The following is an 18,396-nucleotide window of genomic DNA, read 5'->3' on the forward strand; positions in this document are numbered from 1 at the left end:
GCATCTGTAGGGGTGGCACCTAGGACCCAGGCAGCTTGCAGTCCTTCCCCTGTACCCCACCCCCCATCCCTTCTGTCCTCTCTGGAGACCACACTTGGGCCCTGCAGGCTTCTGCTCTCTGACAGTCTGGAGAGTCGTGGGCTTGCTGAGGGGCGTGACAGACTGGGGGAGCCAGGCAGCCTTTGGGTTTCACAAGGTGGCAGACCTTCTGACCAGAGATGTTTCAGACATGCCTATTTCCGAATGCTCATCTTCAGGAGCAAACTTGTAAGGACGCCCAGTCCAATCAACATTTATTAAGCGACTGTTATTTATGTGCCAGGCACTGTGCTGAGTGCCATCTCTGCCCTCGGGAAGCTTCCAGTCTAATGGGGGGAGGGGGAATGGGAAGGAGCTTTTTCTGTTAGAGGTGAGAGGGAGGCAAATGGAAGGTGGCTGATCTGAGTCCAGTCTCAGCCCCCTATGAAGGAAGGCACTGGGAGGAGTTGGGACTCCATCCTCCTATTAGGAGAGGCTGAGGAGGGCGGCTTGCCCCGCCCTCCCAGGTCAAGGGTGCCAGGTTATCTGGTAAAAAAGCTTCTGGTCCCTCCTGCACCGCCAGCAGGAGTGCTTTTTGTCTGGGGCCACTAGGGGGCGCCAGAGCGCGCTGAGCTTGCCTGCTGTGCCAACTGGGACAGCTCAGGCCCCCCTCTGTCTGCCCCAGCTTCTTGGTCTGCAGGATGGGGCTAATAGCAGCACCAACCTCCCGGGGCTGTTGTGAGGACCTAGTAGAGAGTGTCAGGTCCTTTGCAAACCTTCCAGCTGTAGGGATGCTGGCTGGTCATTACTGGTTGGTGTGGGCCCTGAACCCCCAGGATCTTGCAGCAGCCAACTCGTCTGGCTTTGGCCAGCTCCTGAGAGGAGGTGGAGGCAGTGGATTTTCGGCTTAGGGTCCAGCTTAGGGGCTGCTGCAGGGCTTGGGGGGCAGGCCCTGACAGATTACTCCCATGTTGCTTTGCCAGGCCCTCGGGGTGACTTCGTCCCAGGACAGAGCCCTCATCAAGAAGCAGCTCAAGGACATGAAGGTGGCCCTGGAGAAGGCCCGCAAAGCCCAGGAGAAAATGGAGAAGCAGCGGGAGAAGTTGCGGAAGAAGGAGCAGCAGCAGCAGCAGCAGCAGCAACAGCAGAGGAAAGCCCGAAGGGCCGAGCCCGCGTCCCCAGAGCCGCCAGAGGGTGCCAGTGAGCAGTGAGGCTGGGCTGCGCTGGGGCTGCGGGCCCGGGTGCCTGCCTCCCTCCCTCCTCCAGAGAGACTGGCTCTGGCCCCCTCTGCCTGGGGCTTCCTGCAATAACTAACTGTGTGTGCTCTCCATCTCCATCCCTGGGAGGATCCCAAAGCACCTTGGGTTTGTTACCACAGAGATCCTCACATGGAAGAGAAACAGAAGGGACCCTGGGGATGTGGGGGGCCTCTTATCCCTGAGGAAGCCGGGCTCAGGGACTTTCCCAGGCCTCTCTCCTTGCCGGGAGCTTGTGAGGACATGCTAGAAAGCCAGGCAGGGCCTGGGCAGGGCTGGCATCTGTGGCCTCCTCTCTGGCTGCAGAAAGGGAGGCTCACCCTCTCCAGCTGTCCTTCAAGCCCAAGAGGAAGCCAGAGCCTTAAAGCAGAGCTGTGGTGGGCAGCTCAGGGTGGTCTCCAGGGAGGGGAAGGAGCAAGTCTTCCTGGGCACCGAGATCCCCCATCCTGTGCTCCTTTTCCCCGACCAGCTGGTCAGCTGTGCTGACGGGCAGCAAACTCTGAGCAGGAAATTTCTTTTGCCCCACGTCAGGACACCCCTGGAGCAGCCTGGCTGGGCCATGACTGAGCACTTCTTGTCTTTCTTTTCTACTGGAAATTTTCCATGGGTTTGGGCTTAGAGAGTGTTTCGAATCCAATGCTTTGGAGAGACATGGGAGTATGAGATCAAGGACCCCTCCTCTGGCCTGGGGAGGCTGCAGGGGCTGCTTGGCCGACAGGCCAGCCTGGGAGCAGAGAGAAGCTGAGCCCAGCAGGGCCAGCTCTAGGAGCCGTGGGCTGGGTCTTCATTTGATATCCATGAGCAAGGAGGGGGCTGGGAAGGTAAACATTCACATTGGGAAAAGTAAGGAGGGGGTTTTGCCGTGTAAACACCGTCTGCTGTGTCTGTGGCTGCTGTGTCGCATGCTGCCTGACCCTTGAGAAGGGGACACCCCCAGGGACCTGTGTCCTCTCCTGGCTTCATGCTTTGCTGCTTTACTGGGGGCTGGAATTGAGGAAGGGGCCGGCCTTGTCATCCCTGCCAGTTCCCTCTTCTAGGCAGTGTAGAGGCTGAGGCTGCTCCACGCTGGGCAGAGATGGGATGTGTCTGGGCTTCCCGCAGTGATGTTGAGATGCCAGGGTCTCTGGGTGTGTGCGTCTGTCTGCTTTGAGATCAGAAGTTGAAGCTGCTCTTAGGGCTGGGGGGGGGACGGGACACAGGCCAGGATCATGTCCTCAAATAGAGGACATCACCCCAGGGACTTTCTGGGGGCATTTTGGCTTCTGGAAAGGTGGACCATTTGGGCCCTTTCGAGTCCTATTTAGGTAAGAAAAAGGAGCCTGAGCTGAACTGGCTTTTTCACTGTGATGCCAGAGCTCTGGGGTGGGACACGTGAGAGTCATTGCTTTGCCTGCAGGCGCATTAGTCTGGGAGTGGGAGTGGGTGGCAGCTGGCAGTGGAGTGGGCACCTGATGTCTCTGTGGTGCTGCCTGGGAAGCCTGTCGACCACTCGAGAACTGGCAGCCTTTGGCCAGGCAGAGAATGGGAGCTGGCCAAGCTCCCAAAGATGTCTCCCCAGCACCAGGTGGGAATCAGCCACGATTGAACCATGAAGGCAGTTCTCTGGGATTTCCAGCCTCAGAGTAAAAAATGTGGAGGCTGAGGCATGTCTGGGCACAGGTGGCCTCATTCCCCATAGGAAGGCCTCTTGCCCAGAGTCATGGGAAACTCTCCAGAGATTTCTCAGCCTGCATAGGAAGAGTATGGAGTGACGTAAGGAGGGGAAGCTCAAAGGTTTCACCGTGGAAGAATTTAGCACAGTGGACACGTGAGCCTCAGTCCCCTCTCAGGTACAGCTTCACAGACTTAGGGTTGAGAGGAACCATAGACACCACCAAGACCCCTCAGAGAAGGAAACCTCACCAGGTCCTGCAGAGGTTCCCAGGCCACACAGCTAGTGAGCGTCTAGGATATGAGCTCTGGTCTTTGTGACCCCATCATACCTTGTGCCCCAGCCACCTCTCCAGGCTGCTGCTGAGTTGGGATGTTTCCCTCCCTGTTTCTTTTCTTTTTTTTTAGGCAGTTGGGTTAAGTGACTTGCCCAGGGTCACACAACTAGTAAGTGTTAAGTGTTTGGTCTGAGGCCGGATTTGAACTCAGGTTCTCCTGACTGCAAGGCCGGTGTTCTATCCACTATACCACCTACCTGCCCAATCCCTCCCCATTTCTGATTTTGGCTTTCTTCCTTCATTTCTTCTCTGCCAATCTCAAGAGCGCTGCCATAAGAATATAGAATGGGGATGGAGCCCTTTAAGGGGCTGCAGGCATCCGGCCCCAATCAACCCGCTTCCCCAAGTATCACATGAGGACCTCTTACCCCATCAGTTTCCCAGGAGGATTTGGGGCGCTTTCACCCAAAACACTGGTGAGATTTTTTTCTTTGTCTGAAGAGACACCTCAGAGCTAGAGAGGAGGAAGGCAAGATTGAGTGTCCAAGGGCCAGTGTGGCCAGTGTGGGGCTCGCTGGAGACCAAGGAAGGTGGCTGGGTACAAGGTGAGGGATGCTTGGTCCTCAGCGGGATTCCTGTTGTTTCTTTGAGGGTCATTACAGTTTCCCCTTCTGCACAGTGAGGAGGCTACAGGAGATGACCTGTCTTGGAAATCTCTCCTCCCATGAGCCAGTCAGTATTTACAGCGTCAGTGTGGCCCCCTGAGTTTCCCATTGATTCACATCAGAAACACTGAATTGGAAATGGAATTCCCTATTCAAATCTCCAAGTGATGTCTTGGGCCTTTGGAAGAAGCAGCACTGGCTTAGACCTGGGGTGCGTCTCCTTGTACGTGTTCTTGGTACATTCTATCACTTGTGAATCCCTCATTGGGCTCGTGGTGACAAAGGAAAGCAGATTCCCCTAGGGGATCACTCAATAGCCATTGTCTCCCAACCTGGTGGGAAACAGGTGGCTAGAAGCCAGATGCCCAAGCTGAGAGGGTTACAGGGTCTCTTGGTCACTCTGTCTGTGGAGTGGCTGTGAGACTGTGGCTCCCCTTGAGGCACTGAAGGTTAATGTTGGGGGGCTAGGGGTATAGGACAGCGTCCAAGCTGGCAGACACTACAGGGCCTTCACACTCTCACCCCAGGGGTGGAGGCAAGTGGCCCTTCTCTTTGGTCTCACATAATTAGTCTCAGGAAGTCATCTTGGTCTGAAATCATCTGCCTCTGCCCCCGCTGGGGGATGAAGTTCCCGGAAGAAACAAGCCCAGTAACAGATCCCACATGACCAGGCCACCATTCCAGGAACCCACAAAGCAGGAGTGATGCTTTGACAGAGGATCCTCCACTAACCTTGGTGGAGCTAGAGGGGGCACCAGTGCAGGGCTGAGAGCATTTTCTGGAGTGAGATGCAGAAGAGGTGGTGACCATGGCAGGTGCCGTGACAGTGTTCTGTGGGTACACAGTGGGTGCGCATTCCCATGTCCATCCTGAGCCAAGCAAGGCATCCGTGAAGACGTCTCTGATGGCTCCAGTATCTCAGCAGAAACATTCAAAGACATTCCAGCACCTTTTGAACACTTGCACATTTTCATTAAAAGCGGTTTATGGGGGGACTTGGGCAAATGGAAAGGTGTGAGGGCTTCAGAAATATGTGCTGCCCGGGGGGCGAGAACTCTGTGTGCTTTATCCATGTTGCTTCAAGATCTCCCTCTTGGCTGCCTGGTGCTGGCAGGCAGTGTGGTGGGGAAACAAGGTTCCTGTGGCTGGCAAGGAAGTGAGTGTGTGGTGTGTGACACTCATGGATAAGTGAGTGGGTGGACCTCATTCGATGTGAGTGGTGTGTGTGGTGGGTTGGTGGGTGGACTTCATGTGTATGCTAGTGGGATATGTGTGTGTGGGTGGGGGGTAGCTCATGTGTTTAGGGGGTGCTCTAGGAGACACAGAAGAGCTCCTTTCCATTGTGTCTCAATGTTTTGATTTGCACACTTGTGTCTTCTGTTGATCTGTATAAGAATTCAGTGTAAAGGGACACATGGCCACAAAGGATGATGCAGGGACCACAAGGCACTCACTGGAGGTCATACCCTGGAGCTCTAACCCAATGCCCAACATTGTGTGTCTCCTTCCCCCCCTTCCCCCCTTTCCCCACCTAGGTCTGTTTAATGTCATGACTACTGCTTTTGTACTTTTCAGTGCCCTGGCAATTCAATCCCTTAGAGTGACAAGTGCCACATTTTGCTAACAGATCATTGGGCAGCTCAGAAAGAGAGAAAAGATGGACTGTCCCACTGTTTTTTAAAAAAGTCATTTTTATTTTCATCTTTCTTTAGAATCATATTGAAGGCAAACCAAGTGTTGAAGTAACTTCAAGTATGTGATAGCATGTTATCCAGAATTCTTAATTTGTACATCTTGATGTCTGCTCATTTGCATGGAAGAGTAAGCGTGCTATGTCCAGGACCGTCCTCATCCTTGGCCCTCCATCGAGTGAGTGAGCCATCCCGTGCCCAGCTGTTGGTTTTCTGACCAATGGAGAAAGCCCCCCGGGATGACATGTGATTTCCTGGTGTAAATAAACCTGCCCTTGAGTATTATTGTCATACAACGAATGAATGCAATAAAGAGCAGGCTTGAGATCTGTCCAAGGTGTTTTTGTCCGCAGTTCATCCACCGACCCAGAGCCCTAGCAGGGCTGTTCCTCAGAATCAGAGTCCAGGATGATAGGGCTCCAAGCCACATAGGGGCTGTAGGCAGAACGTGCCAGGGGCACCCAGAAAAACGGAGGAACCAAAGGGGCCACCAGTGGCTGTGTAACTGCCATTTGGACACCACAAGTGATGGGCCATGTCCTGCATTTGCCCAAAGTGTTTCATTTCAAATTGGGGGAGAAATGCCCAGCCTTTCTGCACGGGCACACATCAGAGCTGCAGAGCAGCCCATGCAGTGAGCCAGCAGGACAAGTCTTGTCCCCATGAGATGGACACAGAATTGACTTGCTTGTGATGTGGAACTCAAACCCAGGCTTTCTGATGCCTCATCTGGGCCTCTTCTCACTGTCCCCTCTATGACACACTAGGTGAGATCCTGCTCCTGTAGCCCCTCCACTTCTGAAGTAAAGGAAGAGATCTGCCCTTTTCAGCTCTTCCAGGAAATTTTTAAAGCAAATAAATGCTGTTTCTGGCTCATACCTAGGGTGGTTGTTTAGTCATTTAGTCGGGTTTGGCTCTTTATGACCCAAAGCACCGTAGCATTGCAGGCCCTTCTGTCTTTCACTATCTCTCAAAGTTTGTCCAGGGACAGCTAGGTGGTGCAGTGGTTAGAGCACTGACTGGAGTCAGGAGGACCTGAGTTAAAATATAGTCTCAGACACATAACACTCTGGGCAAGTCACTTAACCCCAATTGCCTCACCAAAACAAACAAACAAAAACGAAAAACCAAAGTCTGTCCAAGCTCATGCTCATTATTTCCATGATGCTACTTCTCCATTTCATCTGCTGTCTCTTTCTCCTTTTGCCTTCGATTTTTCCCAGCATCAGAGTCTTTTCCAATGAGTCCCATCTTCTCATTATGGGGCCAAAGTATTTACATTGTAACTGCAGTATTTGATCTTCCAGTGAATAGCCTGAATTAATCTCTTTAAGTATTGACTGATTTGATCTCCTTACTGTCCAAGGGACTTCTCAATGGTCTTCCCCAGCATCACAATTTGAAAGTGCCATTTGTGCTTTCCTTATAGTCCAATGCTCGCAGCCATACATTGCTACTGGAAAAACCATACCTTTGACTATATGGGCCTTTGTTGGCAAGGTGATGTTTCTGCTTTTTAGTCTGCTGTCCAGATTTGCCATAGCTTTCCTTCCAAGGAGCAAGTGTCTTTTCATTTCGTGGCTGCAGCCGCCATCTACAATGATCTTGGAGCCCAAGAATGTAAAATCTGACAGTGCTTCCAAGATATTAGGGTTTTTTTTTACGTTAAGCTTCAAGCCAGCTTTTACACTCTTCTCTTTCATCCACATCAAGAGGCTTCTGAATTCCTCTTTACTTTCTGCCATCAGAATGTTATCATCTGCATATCTGAGATTGTTGATATTTCTCCCAGCAACCTGAATTCCAGCTTTTGTTTCATTCAGCCTGGCATTTTGCATGATGTATTCTGCTTGTGAGTTAAATAAATAAAGTGACAGTATACAGCCTTGTACTCCTTTCCCACTCTTAAGCTAATCAGTTGTTCCATGTTTGGTTCTAACTATTGCTTCTTGGTCCAAATACAGGTTCCTCAAGAGACAAGTAAGATGATTTGGTCTTCCCGTCTCTGAGGGCTTGCCATGTTTTGTTGTGATCCACGTAATCAAAGGCTTTCGTGTACTCAATGAAGTTGAAGATGTTTTTCTGGATCTCCCTGGCTTTCTCCATAGTCCAGGGAATGTTGTCAATTTGGTCTCTGGTTCCTCTGCCTCTTTGAAAACCAGCCTGCTCTTCTGGTAATCCTTGGTTCACAGGTTTCTGAAGCCTAGCTTGCAGAATCTTAAGCATAACCTTGCTGGTGTGTGAAATGAACCCAGTTGTTGGGTGATTTGAATATTCCTTGGCATTGCCCTTCTTTAGGATTGGAACATAAACTGATCTTCTTCAATCTAGTGGCCACTGTTAAGTTTTCCAAATTTGCTGGCATACTGAGTGCAGCATTTAAACAGCATCATCTTCAGATTTATAGAAAACTGAGTTAAATTTATAAGAATACAAGTCATTCTCCCAGTTGATAAATGGTTAAAGGATATGAACAGGCAGTTTTCAGAAGTAGAAATCAAAGCTGTCTATGGTCATGTGAAAAAATGCTCTAAATCACTATTGATTAGAAAATTAAAACAACTCTGAGGTACTACTTCACACTTATCAGATTGGTTAATATGACAGAAAAGGAAAATGACAAATGTTGGAGAGGGTGTGGGAAAATTGGGACCCTAATGCATTGTTGGTGGAGTTGTGAACTAATCCAACCATTCTGGAGAGCAGTTTGCAACTATGCCTAAAGAGCAATCAAACTGTGCATACCCCTTGATCCAGCAATACCACTACTAGGTCTGTATCCCAAAGAGACCAAAGAAAAGGGAAAAGGACCTATTTGCACAAAAATAGTTATAGTAGCTCTTTTATGGGGAAAAGAATTGGAAATTGAGGGGATGTCCATCTTTTGGGGAATGACTGAACAAGTTTCAGTATATGAATGTAATGGAATGCTATTGTGCTATAAGAAATGGTGAGCAGGTGGATTTCAGAAAAACCTGGAAAGATTTACATGAACTGAGAATGAGTTAAGTGAGCAGAGCCAGGAGAACATTATGCACAGTAACAACTGCATTGTGTGATGATCAATAATGAATAAAAGCTCTTCTCAGCAATGCAATGATTAAGACAACTCCACAGAACTTGTGATAGAAAATGCTATCCACATCCAGAGAGAGAACTGATGGAGTCTTAATGCAGATGGAAGCAGACTACTTTCACTTTATTTTTTGTGTTTTTTTTCCCTTTTGGTCTGTTTCTTCTCTCACAACATAATTGATATCAAAATATGTTTTACATGATTGTGTGTATATAACCTAAATCAAATTATCTACCGTTTTAGGGAGGGGGAGGAAAGGGAGGGAGGGAGAAAATTTGGAACTCAAATTTTTTAAATGAATGTTAGAATTGCTTTTACATGTAATTGAAAAAAATAAAACACTACTTTTTAAAAAGACAGAGGACAGTAAAGGGCAATGTAGGCAAGACTGAGGAATAAAACCCCAAAACAAAACAGCTGCATCTTTGAGGATTTTAAATAGGTCAGCTGGATCCATCACCTCCACCAGACTTGTGTCAGCAGTGCTTCCTAGGCCCCACTTGACTTCATTCTCCAGGACATCTGCTTCTAGATCAGTAAGCACACCATTGTGGCTATGTGAAGATCTTATATAGTTCTTTTGCATTCTTGCCACTCTTCTTAAGTTCTTCTGCTTCTGTTACATCCCGGCCATTTTTGTGTTTTATCTGCCCATTTTTGTATGAAATGTTCCCTTGGTAGCTCTAATTTTCTTGAAGAGATCTCTTGGCTTTCCCATTCTATTGTTTTCTTCTATTTCTTTGCATTGCTCATTTAAGAAAGCTCTCATCCCTTCTTGCTATTCTCTGGAATTCTGCATTCACCTGGGTATCTTTCCCTTTCCTTCTTTCCCCAGCCATTTGTAAAGCCTCATCAGACTTCATTTTACTTTCTTACTCTTCTTTATTTGGAATGCCTTTTTTTTTTTTTTGGTGGCTGCCTCCTGTACAATACTGAGAACCTCTGTCTACCAGATTTAATCCCTTAAATCTATTCATCACCTCCACTTCATATTCATAAGAGATGTTATTTAGGCCATAGCTTTATTATCTGATGGTTTTTCCCTATTTTTTTTAAGTCTGAATTTTGCAACGAGAAGCTCATGATGTGAGCCACAGTCAGCTCCAGGTTTGGTTTTGGTTTTGCTAGGCAATGGGGTTAAGTGACTTGCCCAGGGTCACACAGCTAGTAAGTGTCAAGTGTCTAAGGCTGGATTTGAACTCAGGTCTTCCTGACTCCAGGGCTGGTGCTTTATCCACTGTGCCACCTAGCTGCCCCTCCAGGTCATGTTTCCACTGACCATATAGAGCTTCTCCACCTTTGGCTGCCAAATATATAATCCACCTGATTTCTATATTGACCATCTAGTGATGTCCATGTTCTTCGGCTTGTTAAAAGTTATCTCGACAAAACTCTTAGTCTCTGCCCTGCCTCATCTGCTTCTGCCTTTTGCTCCAATCATCTTTTTATTTGCTACTTGAGCATTCCAATCCCTATAATGAATGTGACATCTTTTTTGGGTGTTATTTCTCAAGTATGTTACAGGTCTTCAAAGAACTGATGGACTTTGGCTTCTTCCGCATCAGTGGTTGGAGCATAGACTTGTATTACTGTGATGATGAATGGTTTGCCTTGGATTTGAACAGACATCATTCGGTCACTTTTGAGATCATACCCCAATATTGTTTTTATCACCCTTTTATTGACTGAGGGCTCCTTCATTTCTTCTAAGGGATTCTTGCCTACAGTAGTAGATGTAGTGATCACCTGGATTGAACTCACCCATTCCCATCCATTTCACTTCACTGACACCCAAGCTGTCATGCCAGACTTTGCTTTTGTCACCAGGCATGTCCGCAGCTGAGCTTCCTTTCAGCTCTGGCCCAGCTGCCTCATTGCTTCTGGAGCTACTGGTGGCTGTCCTCTGCTCTTCCCCAGGAGCATGTTGGACACCTTCTGACCAGAGGGCCTCATCTTCCAATGTCATCTCTTTTATCATTTTAGTCCAATCTGTGGGGTTCTCTTGGCAAAGACACTGGAGGGGTTTGCCATTTCCTTAACTGAGGGAGGGAGGGATGCTTCTCAAAATTAAACATGTTGGACCTGATAGAACGTGGGCAACTGCTGCCTCTGACTGGGACCTGAACCCCTTCCCCAGCTGCACTCAGCTCATCACTTGGATACCAAAGCACCTTGGCAGGTGTGTTTGTTTCTCTCAATGAACCCCCAGCAGCAAGAGGAGACTCCAGGGCAGAAAGGTCCCCTCTAAGAGTTAGGGCTCTGTACAAGGCAACACAGCATGGTGGGAAGAGCCTGGGTTCTAATCTTGTCTGTACACTGACTCCATATCCTAAGCTGTAAAGTGGGAGGGTTAGAACAAACAGTCCAGGAAGTTCCCAGGGTCCTCTCAAAGAGGAGAAGGGTCAAGTCTGGACTTTCTCAGATCATTTGTTAGCAGGAGAGGGCTAATGTTTGGCAGCAACGGGAGCCTGGGAAACAGCTGGGCTGCCTCCAGCTCTGCTTGGGTTGGGCAGGACCTGCCTCTGCTGATTTCTTGCCCATTTTCTCAGGCGCTAGGCTGTTCTGTGGGTGTACTTGGCTGGGCCAGGAATTACTTACCAATCAGGCTCCATCAGGGATGGACAACTTCCTTATCTTAAGAGCTCAGCCTCCTGGGGCCTTGGAATTTGTGCCTGGCCCAGGTCAATAACAATTCCTAAGGTGTACAGGTGTGCCATACACCTGTTTATGAATGAGATTTAGCTCCACCCCACAAGATTGCATAACCCTGGGGCCCTGTTCTCACACCCACATAAAAAGCCAGGGAGCAGCTTTCAGGTCACAGCAAAGTGGATAATCCCTGGTCTATTGGGGAAGCAGGGTTGATTGGGGCTGGGAGTGGACAGGTAGGAATCCCATGAGGAGAGCAGCCTCCCCCAAGCCTGCCAGCATGCCTCCAGACAGGCTGGCTGTCCCCAGACAATACTTGGGCAGGGGATAGTGAGAACCAAGGCAGGAAGAATTTCCAAAATGTTTGCCTTCAATAGAAGCTGGAGTCCAAGGAAGCTGTGGAGGAGATGCCTTTGTGGTGTGTGTTGGGGGGGGGGGCCTGAGGTCCTGGACAGACTCATCAGTGAATCAGCAAGCTCATGTGGGGCACCCCTAGCCTGGACTCTGAAGATGCAGAGATGGGGAAGCAGGTGCAGAAAAGGGATTGATTGTTTCAGGCCAGCGCAGCTGGCACATGTCTGAATGGAGATTCAAAGCCAGACTTTCAAGTCCATGTGGGAAGGCCATGCAGGAGAAAGCCTTTTCTCTCCCCAGGGAAGAGTATCTGCCTTGTCTGTCCCCTTTGAATGAGGCTCAGCTTCCCTTCCCCACCCCTAGAGCCTAGCCCAGTGTCTGGCACACAGGCGGCCCATCACACACCCTGGGATGGCCATGATCTTGTATTTATTTTGTGTGTACCCATAGGTATATGTGCCCCCCCTACCAGACAGTGTCATCCTGCAGATGGACTGGTTCATGTCCGTCTTCTTCTTCCCCTAGTGTCTAGCCCAGCATCTGGAACTTAAATGAATGCTCGAAGTGCTGGGGGTGAGAGACTCGGCCAGGGCAGGCCAGAGGGTCAGCATCAGGCTGGCCTTAGCCACAGCTACTTCAGAGGCTGCTAAGTGGGCCTAGGAAGGCAGAGCAGAGCAGGACATGTACCAGTGAAGACTCACGTCCTAGAGTCCACCCTGGGCAGGCTTTGGGAGCTGCCTCCTAGCACAGGGAGTGATGGGGCTGGTGAAAATGCTGTTCACAGCTCATACTGGCTGGTTTGGCAGTGCCCCATTGTGTCTTGTGGGTAGTGTGTGTGTGTGGTGGGGTGGAGCTGGCAGCCAGTATCCCCAAAGCAGCCAGAGGCTGCTTGGGAGATGGATGTGATCTGGAAAGCCAGCTTTGAGGGAGAGCAGAGGTATTGGGAGAAGGGAAAGGAAAGGAGGGAAGAGGGAGAAACGTAGGTGGTGGGGTGGGGGACTAGGATGCCATCCACTTGGGGTTCCAAGTCCGGGAATGTCAGGCTCCATTTTTTTTGATGCTTAATTACAGGGATAACATTTTTTTGAGCCAAACATCCTCTCCTCCCCTCCCCCCCTCCTCTCCTGCTAACACACCTCCCTCCTCCTCTTCTCCCCTCCCATCCCCCTCCCCCTCTCCTCTCCTCTCCTCTCCTCTCCATTCCAGCCAGCTAACCTGAGACCCTGTCATCTGGGAAATTCCATGCTTTAGGACCATCGGGAGACTGGAATCCCGAAGACTCAGCATCCCTGAGAGCCCCCTCGAGGTGAGGCCACAATAGGAGTGGGGCACTGTCCAGCAGGCGGGAGGTGACAGACCTGCCCCCTCCCCTGCTCGGATCACATTTCAGGAGACTGAAGTCAGTTCTAGGCACTGCATTTTAGGAAGGACATTGACAAGCGGGAGAATGTGTGACAGAGGAGGGCAACCCCCCAGGAATGAGAGAATCGAAGGTGAGGGGCCGCGGCTGTTGCCTGGAGGGGGATCCAGGAGTAGCCAGAATAGGGGAAGCTACAGGGCCAGGCCTGGGTTTGATACCAGTAATAACATCCCAGAAGTGATCTGAAGAGGCCCAGGCTGCCTTAGGAGGGGTCCATGACTTCTGCCGATGGCTCTAAAACAGAGCGAACGCCCCATCTCCTGGCCCCTTTTAGCCCCCAACATCAGACTCTCTCACGACTTCGGAGGGGCATGCCTTTTATTGCTCGGATGGGTTCCCCTCGATGGCCCTCGGCCTCAGCGCGGGTAGGGCGCGTCTAGAGCTCGCAGTACAGAGCCCGGTGGAAGACCGTGCCTATCAGCAGCTTCCCTTTGAAAACCGAGGCCACGGTGCTGCCCTGAAGGACAGAGCCATCTTCTGCATACACCCGGGTTACCGTCGGCTCGGGGGAGAGAATGTTCTGGATGCGGAGCACCTGTGGCAGAGGGGAAATGACGTGACAGGCTGCAGCCCTGGCTCAGCTGGGTCCCTTCCACTAGCCCTGACGACCTTGGCCAGATTCCTTGTAGTCAGTCCCTGGCGGCCCCAAGGCTGACCCCGGAAGACTTTCCTGCTTCTCAGTGAAGGGCCTCACCAGTTGTAGCTCCCGGGCTGCTGGGCTTATCCCCGCCCCAGCCCCAGGCACCGAGAAGCAGGAGTTCCACCACCCACAGAGGAATGCGGCTCAGTATCTCCAGGCTACGCCTCTGGGCTGCATCCTGGCCAGTGACTGAGTGACCTTGCCTGGACGAGCTCTGGAGCAAGCCCAGACTTGCAGAGAAAGCTAGCGTCCCCCAGGCCTGGCTCTGCTACTTAGCACCTGTGACTTCTCGCTCGGTGTCTCAGTTTCCTCATGTGTAAAACAAGAGGATCGGCCCAGATGACCTCTCAGGCTCCTCAGCTTGGGATGAACTCTGAGCACTCATCATTCCTCATGAAGAGGAAAGCCGACTAGGGCGTCGCTAACACACCTCCCAGGTTTAAGAGGCTGGGCCTCCTTTGGCTATGGTGTGGCTCTTCCGGACCTTCAGATCTCAGTTATCCAGCTCAGTCCTATCCAGAGCAAGTTCTAAGAAAGAGACAGCCACCGCTGGTTGTCAGCATTTAGCAGTTCCCCACCCTCCCCACCCCCCAGCCGAGAGTCCAGGCTACCACCAGAAACTGGCAGGATGGTTCATGTGGGGCCCTTTTAGAGCAGCCTCCAGGGCCCCACCGGCAAGTGGAGCTGGTTAGAATATCCCTATGTGGCGATGGGAAATGCTGAGAGGGTGGCTTCCGCTCTGGGCCCAAGGGTGCAGCCTAACAGCCGCACTAGTGACGGGAGATGGGGTCCAGGCACGGTATTCTCAGCATGCTGTAGCAAACCCACTCACGGGGCATTGTCCAGTGCTCTGCCTGAGGAAGCTCTCCCATCTATTCCTGCCCATCTCTCTCCTTCTTCCTACTTCTCTGTCTCTCTCCCTCCCTTTCCCCCTGTCTCCCTCCCTCTCCCCCCTTCTCTCTGTCTCTCTCCTTCCCTCCCTCCCTCTCCTCCCTACTCTTTTCCTTTCTCCCTCTCATCTTTCCCTCTCCCCCTCTCTCCCCCTCCATCTCTCTGTCCTTCATGTCACTTGTTTAACTGAGGTGAAAGCTGGAGCAGAAGGGTCTTATTCAAGAGGTATTTCCAAGCAATCATTAAAAAGTGATTTGGAGGAAGGAGAAGGTGAAGTGATCTACCAGGGAAGGCTTGAGCAGTGTGGGATAGTGGTTAGAATACTAGACTTAAAGTCAGAAGAGACCTGGGTTTAAGTCCCACCTCAGAAACTTTCTTGCTTGGGGCCACTAAGCAAGTGTCACTCAGTCTCAATTTCCCCACTTCTAAAAATGTGTGTGTGAGAATCGAGGGAGGAGCACCAACCTCACAGGCTTGTTCTAAAGCTCGAATGAGGGAGGAAATAAGAGGATAAGCATTCGCTCCTGGCTTTCTTCAAGGCTGCAGGAAGACTTTCTTTCTCTGCCCAGAGGCTCTTGTCCTCCCATCCAACAGGAGCTGGTTATGTGCTTTGGGTGTTTTGTGTGTACCTGGGCAGGTTTCCTCTGCCTGCTTCACCTCTGTCTTTGTACTGAATGCCAGGCACTGGTCTAAGTGCTTCACAAATATCTCATTGAAGCCTCACAACAACCCTGAGGTAGATGCTGTTATTATGCCTATTTCACAGTTGAGGAAACTGAGGCAGACAAGGTGAAGTGATTTACAAAGTGTGTGAGGCTGGATTTGAACGTGGGTCCTCCTCCCTCCAAACCCAGCTCTCTATTCACTGCCCCATCTAGCTGCCTTTAAATGAGATAAAATCTGTTAAGCATTTGGTCACACACTAAATGTAAACTATCATTCTTAATATTAACCAGCAAGTCTAAAGAGAAAGGCCAGCTCTGCCTCAGGGCTGGTGAGAAGGAGTGCTTAGGAGGCCAGATTGGCCCAGTTCAGCTTGATTGGGATTCCTCACAAAATCAGACAGATCAAATCATAATCAAAATGCAATGGTTATTTCTTTTAAACACCTTTTCAGCTGAACTATCTCTTTAAAATAGAACTTCTGCTAAGTTAAGGGGTATGTTTTCCAGGGGGAACATTATAGGGGAGAAGAAAGAAAATGTCTAAATGTCTTCCCAAAACTCACCTCTGATGCAGGTAGATTCTCTGGGTCATAGAAGAAAATTCTCATGCCGTCGGGATGGCACCCAACCCACACGTCCCCTGTGGTGGGATCCACTGACAAGTTATCCACGAGGGTGTCAAAAACAAGGGACTTCCGAAATGTTGAGAGACAGACAGACACACAGAGAATGGAAACATAACAAAACAATGTCAGAAGCAGCAGCACCTGGAACTCACGGCCATTTTCTCATCTTCCAGCTTCCAGAAGCACATTGCAATAATAGCAACCCACAGACATCCTCCATGCTGCCATTTCTATTGTGGATAAAGTTACCAGAATGAGAGAACAAGGGGGGAAGGACCTGGGAGAAAGCCTGTCCTGACAGGTGGGCAATGCTCCAGTCTGACCTTCCAGAAAGGAAGAGGACAGGAATGGGGAAGAAAAAGTGACCCATTGGGTTAAATTGCCTGAAAAAGCCAGAAGAGTAAACCCCAAGTGGAGGTGATGTGATGGCACAAGTGTACGTGTTTCCTGGGTCAGTGTAAATATAGATGCCCCCATGCACACACATGTACAAGGGAGGACATCCTCCAGGGTGGACCAGGAAGCTCGGACCCAAGGTGGGGCCACACAAGGCTGCTTGTTCACAAAGGACACCTATTTCCCAACTCAGCCCATCCCCCCAGCCAGAACTGCTGTCCCTCCTGGCCTCTGCCTCTTAGGTTCCCTCCTCAGGGGCCTCCCTGGCTTCCTTCCAGGGAAGACCGTCTTTCTCTGCCCAGAGGCTCATGTCTTCCCATCCAACGGGAGCTGGTTATGTGCTGTGGGTGTTCTGTGTGTACCTGGGCAGGTTTCCTCTGCCTGCTTCACCTCTGTCTTGGCATCCCTGGCACCCAGCCCAGAGCCTGGCCCATAGTGGAGCCGATGCACTCAGTAGTTGTTTGCTGATTGAAGGATGGATTGAGGAGGAGCATGGCAGAGAGGACTCAGGGAGGAAGCCCTGGGCCTTTGACAAGACCAAGGCTTTGTCCAGTTGGTCTGTTTCAAGCCCCAGTGAGATGAACAACATGACTCCTCCCCCAAGAGGGTGTGTGGCCCCAGGCCCCACTTTCCAGCCTCAGGGGGAGGGAGCTGGTGCTTTTAGTTTTCTTTACTGTTGGGCTCACTAATGTTCTGGCTGCAAATGAACATGTGCCGCCTTCTGCCAGGAGGTGGGCCCGACTGACTAACTCCCAGATGACCACATCTGCTGACCATGTCTGCTTCCCATGGCTCCCCAGGAGCACCACACATTGAGAAAGAGCCAAGGCCTAGAAAGCCACAAATGGGCTTCTTGGCACCTTCCTCCACTGCTCCCGGTTCTGCCCCGGCCAAACAGAACTATCTCATCTCTCCTCCACATGACACAGTGCCCAGTACCTCTGTCCCAGGCTGGTCGTAGGCTGAAGGTCCTTCACCACCCTGGTTGCCATCCTCTGGACACCCCCAAGATCACTATCATCCTTCCTAAAACATGTCACCCCCAACCGAACATTACATTGCAGATGAGGCCTGAAGAGGATGGCAGCACGACCACTCCCTTGACTGAAATAGAGATGGGCAGTCCTGGTGCAGGTGGTAGAGCTGCCTGCTTCAAATGTCCTGCCTCCCGCCAACGTTCTGGCCAAATCCCACTCTCTCAGTGCTGCAGGAGCTCTCCAAGAGGAAGGTGCTGACCTGCCTAGACACAGGCGGCTGCCTCAAGGAGGTCTGGCCCTATGTAGAAAGCTATACCCCTCAAGATGAACAGACCTTTCTCGGCTGTCATCTCACACTGCTGACTTATAGTGGGCTTTGAGTCCATCAAACATCCCCTTTTCTGCTTAGGTTTTGGAAGAATTAAAGAAGATCCCGCTGGATCACATGGGCTAAAATTCTTTTGGGACGCCCCTGCTGCTACTATTGGCCACGTAGTGGCTCAGCCCCACAAAGACTTGGCACTCAGGTGCAACCCTTGGTCCTTGCCCTGGACCAGGATAAGAGCAAGTACACACGGCGCCGTGGCAGTTGCAAAGGAGAGACTGCTTCTGGCTCCCTCTCCTCCGCTGCATAGCCCATGTGGCAGCAGCACTTGCCTGTCACTAACTAGGTTTATGGTGTGGGGTGGGGAGGTGGATCCTGCTTCCATGAGGAGTGCTTGTGCCTGGGACCCTGCTTTGTGTTTCCTGTCCTGAGTCTTAGAGGTGACCTTGTGAGTTCAGGAGGTCCTGAGGCCTGAGCCCATCAGGCGGAACTAACTTCCTCAGAGGAAAGGAGCGCTCTCAGAAGATGTGAACCAAGATTTGTTTAGACAGTGCAGGACCAACTGAAACGGGAAAAACTGCTTTCTGCTCCGACGAGGTGTGATTGTAATAATGGTAGGAATTAAGCGAATTAAGTCACTCTGTCAATATGCAGTAGAAGTTATTTACATCTTTTGGCATTTCTATTGTGTGTAGGAAATATTTGTCTGACACCTGGTTTCTGGCACACTCAGTTCTTTTCTACTCCCCCTTGGGAGAGATTAAGCACAAGTCAGGGTAGGGGTAAATCTTCCCCCAGGCACTGGAGGGGGGAGAATGG

The 18,396-nt window shown here is 50.7% G+C and overlaps 2 protein-coding genes across 5 annotated transcripts in view; one reads left to right on the forward strand and one right to left on the reverse strand.

The window, feature by feature from the left end:
- The window catches only part of PPP1R9A (protein phosphatase 1 regulatory subunit 9A), a 96,944-nt gene extending 91,055 nt beyond the window's left edge, over positions 1-5,889 (forward strand). For all 4 annotated transcript variants that reach the window (XM_021000011.2, XM_021000012.2, XM_021000013.2 and 1 more), the window contains one exon: positions 1,002-5,889. In XM_021000011.2, the coding sequence (XP_020855670.1) occupies positions 1,002-1,229 (228 nt within the window). In that variant the 3' untranslated portion in view covers positions 1,230-5,889. The remainder of the gene's footprint in view (positions 1-1,001) is intronic.
- A 7,472-nt stretch (positions 5,890-13,361) lies between these two features.
- Positions 13,362-18,396, reverse strand: part of PON1 (paraoxonase 1) — a 29,520-nt gene continuing 24,485 nt past the window's right edge. Inside the window, exons 8-9 of the mRNA XM_020999986.2 lie at positions 15,817-15,945; positions 13,362-13,592 (exon numbers count right to left, since the gene is read on the reverse strand). Coding sequence (XP_020855645.1) covers positions 13,434-13,592; positions 15,817-15,945 — 288 coding nt within the window. The 3' untranslated portion in view covers positions 13,362-13,433. The remainder of the gene's footprint in view (positions 13,593-15,816; positions 15,946-18,396) is intronic.

This window comes from Phascolarctos cinereus, unplaced genomic scaffold, assembly GCF_003287225.1.
Source record: "Phascolarctos cinereus isolate Bilbo 61053 unplaced genomic scaffold, phaCin_HiC Scaffold_1;HRSCAF=81, whole genome shotgun sequence".
Taxonomy (NCBI): domain Eukaryota; kingdom Metazoa; phylum Chordata; class Mammalia; order Diprotodontia; family Phascolarctidae; genus Phascolarctos; species Phascolarctos cinereus.